The sequence below is a fragment of the Cnephaeus nilssonii genome, assembly GCF_951640355.1.
Source record: "Cnephaeus nilssonii genome assembly, chromosome: 11".
Classification (NCBI taxonomy): Eukaryota; Metazoa; Chordata; class Mammalia; order Chiroptera; family Vespertilionidae; genus Cnephaeus; species Cnephaeus nilssonii.
In genome coordinates, this window is record NC_137082.1 from 63,761,189 (window position 1) to 63,766,319 (window position 5,131).

Consider the following 5,131-nt stretch of genomic DNA (forward strand, 5'->3'; position numbering starts at 1 on the left):
CAAGTAGTCCCCACTAATATAAAGTCCAAGTTTAAACACAATAGATGAAGTAAACTAAGAAATTTTTGAAATAATTTCAAAAGAATCACGAATGCTAGCTTTAAATTAAAAAAAAAAAAAATTCTAGTCCGCCCCCTTGGCTCAGTGATTGAGCTTCAACCTATGAACCAGGAGGTCACCATGTGATTCAGGTCAGGGTACAAGCCTGGCTTGCGGCTGGATCCCAAGCTGGGGACGTGCAGGAGGCAGCCTATCAATGGTTCTTTCTCATCACTGATGTTTCTCTCTCTCCCTCTCCCTTACTCTCTGAAATCAATAAAAAATATATGTAAAAAATTATACTTGACACTAAAAATAATAAGTGTTCTAGTGGAATTGAAAGAACTGACAACATAATCTTGAATCCTCTTTATTTAATCAATTTAGAGAAGGATTTTCATTAAATGTCGTTTTACTGACTAGTTCTGAATTACATCTTTCACCTTAAGCATTTTGACACTTCCATCAACTTTCTAAAAGTGAGGGTGGATTTTTTTTTTAATGTTTTTATGAGTTGACTCTCAAAAGACAGAATTAGAGTAAAACTGATAGGAGAAACCATTACCAACCTCCTCCTCCTCATCAATAAATATGTGAGTAAGCCCTAGCTATGTGTTGATGTGTTGATAATATGTGATAACCTGGGAAATTTACATTACACAATGACCTAAAAGCCATTTTACCTATTTATCTGATATCCTGTCTACTTCTTACTTTGTAAGACTTTTTTTTCCATCACAACAAATTTTAATATACAGGTAAATAGTAGTTAATTTACAACTTTCGGATACTATAAAAATCGTTATTTAGTCTCTTCTTCAATACCTCCCAAAATAGCAGAACTCTCCTCAGGGCTCAGATTTCTTTATATTTCCGAACCGAAAGAATATTGTGGCCAATTTTTAAAAAATACTATTAGATGACTACTCATTGGGAAAGGTGTAATTTTCCTGACACCCGAATTAACTCTCCTTGACAGGATCTCGGGCGAACCTTTTATAGCACCTCCCACCTCGCAAACACAAACACAGACACAAACACAGGGATGGCAGGGCCTGTGCAGTGAGCACACACAGCTCATCGCCGGGACCAGCCCACCCGTTTCCCAACCGGCCGCCCGCAGCTGCCCCGCGCCGGGCCGTGCGAGCCCAGCCCCCTCGGCAGGTCCGCGTCCTGCGGGGGCGCAGCCAGGCCCGCCCAGGCCGCTCGGCCGCCCCCTCCCCTCCCCTTTGTGCCGCCGCCGCCCCCACCCCCTTCTCTGACCTGCGCAGGGTCCGGCACGGCCACAGCGCAGGCACCGTCCCCGCTCCCCGCCGTGGGCCCTAGCCCGGGTCTCCCGTGGGAGGTGGGGGGAACGGAGTCTGGGGCGGAAGGGCCTGGAACCGGCGCGGGGAAAATGGGCCGCGGCGGGGGGTCTGCCCGCGGGAGACGGGAGCAGGGGGTCGCGGGGCGGAAGGGCTGGGCCCGGGGACCGAGGCGGGGGTCCTCCCCTGGGAGATGGGGGATCGCGGGGCGGAAGGGCAGGGGGCCCCCGGAGGACGCGGGGCGGCGACCTCACCCGCAGAGGCAGGCGGCTCTCCCGCGTCGCCGGCGGCGGGCGCCAGGGTGACCTGGCCGTCCCTCCAGACGCGGATCTGAGCGGCCGAGCGCACGCGGCGGCGGGGCTGGCGGCCGGCGCCCGCGGCGCGCAGGGAGCCGCAGCACTGGTAGCACACGGCCCACGCCTGCTCCTCGTTGATGGGCTGGTTGTAGAGCCGCAGGATCTCCTCCAGGCTCAGCGCGTCCTGCGAGCCCCCGGCCGCGCCCGCGGCCTCCCCGGGCTCCGGCGGCCCCTCGCCGCCCGCCGCCGCCGCCCGCGGCTCCCCGCCGCCCGCGGGGCCGGCCGGCTGAGCCATCCCGCGGCTCGGCGCTGCGCCTGACCGCCGCGCCAGTGCCGGCGTCTCTTCAGCCCCGGAGCATCGTCCTGGCGCGCCGCCGCCACCGCCTCCTCATCCCCGGGACGGCTCCGCCCTGCCCGGCCGCGCGCGCCGCCGCGAGGGACCAGGCGGGGGCCGGCCGAGGGCCTGGGCAGCCGTGGGCGAGCGGAGGGCGGCGAGGACTCCGCGATGGTCCGGACCAGGCCGCCGCCGCTAGCCCGAGCCGACGCGATGGCGTCCGCCGGCCCCGCCCCTCCCGCCGCGCTCCGAGCGGGGGCCGCCGAGCTCTCCGCCCTTGGTCCGCGCGGTCTGGGGCTCCGGCGGCCGTTGCGCCCCGGCCCCGGCCGCGTCCACCCGTCACCACCCCAGCACAATGGGGAGGTCACTGGCAGAGTCCCGCTCCGAACTGGCGTGCCCAAAGTGTAATGAGGAACTCGAAGCCAGCCTGCAGGGAATTCCCAAGAAAAGGAAGGTCTGTGTTAGCAGCGCGGCCTCGGGCGACCCTCCCTGGGCCTCCCGCCGGGCCCCCTCCCGCGCCTCCCGCAACCCCGGAGGCGATTTCTCCTGATCAGGCTACTTGGTACTGCTGGGGCCTCGCCGCGTCCTCGTCCCTGCACCCAGCTCTGCTCTTTTTGGGTAGCTATCGCCACCAACAAACCCTATCCTTTACTTCATCTTGTTTATTGAATACCTCCCACTCGCTCCCAACTTCAGTGTAAGCTCCATGAGGACAGGGATCTATGGGTTTTGCTTACTGACTTCTCCCAAACGCATAGACCAGGGCCTGGGATATAAGCATGTTGTAAGTAATTTGCAGACGTTAGTATCAGCCTCCTTCCAGATTCATTCTCCTCACTAAGATCATGTCTGCAATGACCACTATCATCAAAGGCCAGTTAACCTAGTCTGTTCCTATGATGTGGAAATAACACAGTGGCAAAATTGAATGGAGGGCAATTAGCCAAAGAATAAAAGAAATACTCCTGGGCCTTGCTGAACTCATTAAGTATGCAAAAAAATATAAATCTTAGACAAAATAATCACTCACTGGTAAAAATTTTAATTGGCAACATTTCACTCTGAGGCTAGACCTGTGTGAGAATCTTACAGAGTTGAAAGCATCAAACAAGTAAATTTATTCATAGTTAAGTACTAATAAATCTTTTAAAGGCAGCTTTATGTGTGAAACTAGACATTGCACACTTAATATCTTGCAGAAGAAATTACAACGGTTGATTCTTAATGCTTAAGATACCACAATACATACAGCAGGAATGGGGAGAAGAAAGAAAAGCAAAAGGATATAAAAGGGTAAGAAATTTAAAGAGGGAGAAATTTAAAGAGGGCACCTTATTATAATTTCACTACAAGAGATACAAAACAACCCTTTAAAGTAACCTCACTTAGGGATGGATTCATAATCCTGTCTGTGAAAATGCACTACATACCAGTCAAAACCCTGAAAAGGTCTAATTCCTTTTATGATATAGAAACGATAGATTTATAAAACCTTTTTATTTAAAACATGGAAAAACATTCCCCCAAATCCCTATTTTAAAAGTTTAGATCCTGTGTGAATTTTGAAAATGCAGGGAGCTTTAAAATAGTTTCAACAATGCAGAAAAACTTGGAAATGGTCTACTTTTATAGACAACATCACCATCTTCTGGCCTTATGGGATATTGCTGCCATGTTGCACTGATAATTACAGCCAAAAACCTATTGCATTTTTGTCCTTACCTTACCCCCACTCCCTCCAGACAAGCTCAGTGAATTAATAAACTGAAGAATCCATGAGGCCTAGGGCAGTAAATAAATCCCCAAGTAAAGATAACAAAGGGAAGAAGAAAGAGAGTGGAAGTGAAGAAACAAATCCAAACCTTATCTTTAAAAGATGGACTTTTTTTCCCCCAATACAAATTTATGAAAGTCCTTCTGTAGTATATAACCTTCCTGTGATTCAGTGTCATATTATTTTTCTTCCTAAAATGTATTTAAATTTTTAAAAAACATCACTTTTTGGGGTAAACACTTCACAAAGTATATAAATGTCTAATCTCTGTTGTACACCTGAAACTAATATATTGTATGTCAACTATAATTGAAAAAGAAAACATTTATCACTTAGGGAAGGAAAAAAAACTTCTTTATTCTTTAAAACAAATTCACAACAGAATAATTTTTTCCTTTCCTAAGTGAATTTCTTGCCTTTGTGAGCTAATATGAAATAAAGTTGAGGCAAAATGACAGGTTATTTGATGTTTCTTCTGCATGCAGAAAAAAATAAAAGGTAAACCTTAAAAATCCTAGCTGTTCTATTAAAAATCTAGTCATTAAAAATCTAAACACCTGATGCTTTTTTTGCACAGACAGCATAATTTTAGTACTTTTTGAATGATTATTATAACCCTTTGAAATTTTGTAAGTCCCACCATCCATCATCACAGGACTCTTAAAAAGTGACTGTTGACAACTCAAAGGCTATCAGAAATCAATATATTTTCAGGGGTTCAAAAAATAATGTGGAATAATTTGGCACCTTTCCATTTTCTCAGGTTCAAATACCTTTTATGTACAGTATATTTTGTCCCAAATATGTCAATTTTTTTTATTCTGAGGCATCACCGCTTTTATTTAATACATTTTTTTTTTATTTTAGAGAGAGAGGAAGAGAGAGGAATAAATAGAAATATCCATGAGGAAAGAAAATAGAAACATCCATGAGAGAGAACATCGACTGGCTGCCTCCTGCACACCCCCTACTGGGGATGGCACCCGCAACTAGGGCCTGTACCCTGACGGGGAATAGAACCCATGACCTCTTGGTTCCTGGGTCAACACTCAACCACTGAGTCACACGCCAGTCTGTGGCATCACCACTTTTAAATAATTGTTCTATATAATTAAAATGTCTGAATAATTCAAATAAATATTTAAATGTATTCTTCAAAGTGTTGTGAGATCTGTGAAAAATGGTGGCATGTGTTACTCTGAATATGATTTTGTTGTACTGATTTAAAAAAATGGAATCCTTGACATTTTTTCTTATCTCATATTTACTTATCATTTTTGCAGAATAAATGTACTTCATGCTTCATACTCTGGATGTGCTGGCTCAGCTGCTCTGAGTCTTTCAGGGAGCACGGCCTTCAGGGAACACAACTGGCCTATGCAGC

The 5,131-nt window shown here is 47.6% G+C and overlaps 1 protein-coding gene across 2 annotated transcripts in view; it reads right to left on the reverse strand.

Moving 5' to 3' along the window:
- SPIRE1 (spire type actin nucleation factor 1) overlaps positions 1-2,319 on the reverse strand; it is a 110,250-nt gene extending 107,931 nt beyond the window's left edge. For both annotated transcript variants that reach the window (XM_079783931.1, XM_079783930.1), the window contains exon 1: positions 1,598-2,319. In XM_079783931.1, the coding sequence (XP_079640057.1) occupies positions 1,598-1,934 (337 nt within the window). In that variant the 5' untranslated portion in view covers positions 1,935-2,319. The remainder of the gene's footprint in view (positions 1-1,597) is intronic.
- Between the last annotated feature and the right edge of the window lie 2,812 nt (positions 2,320-5,131).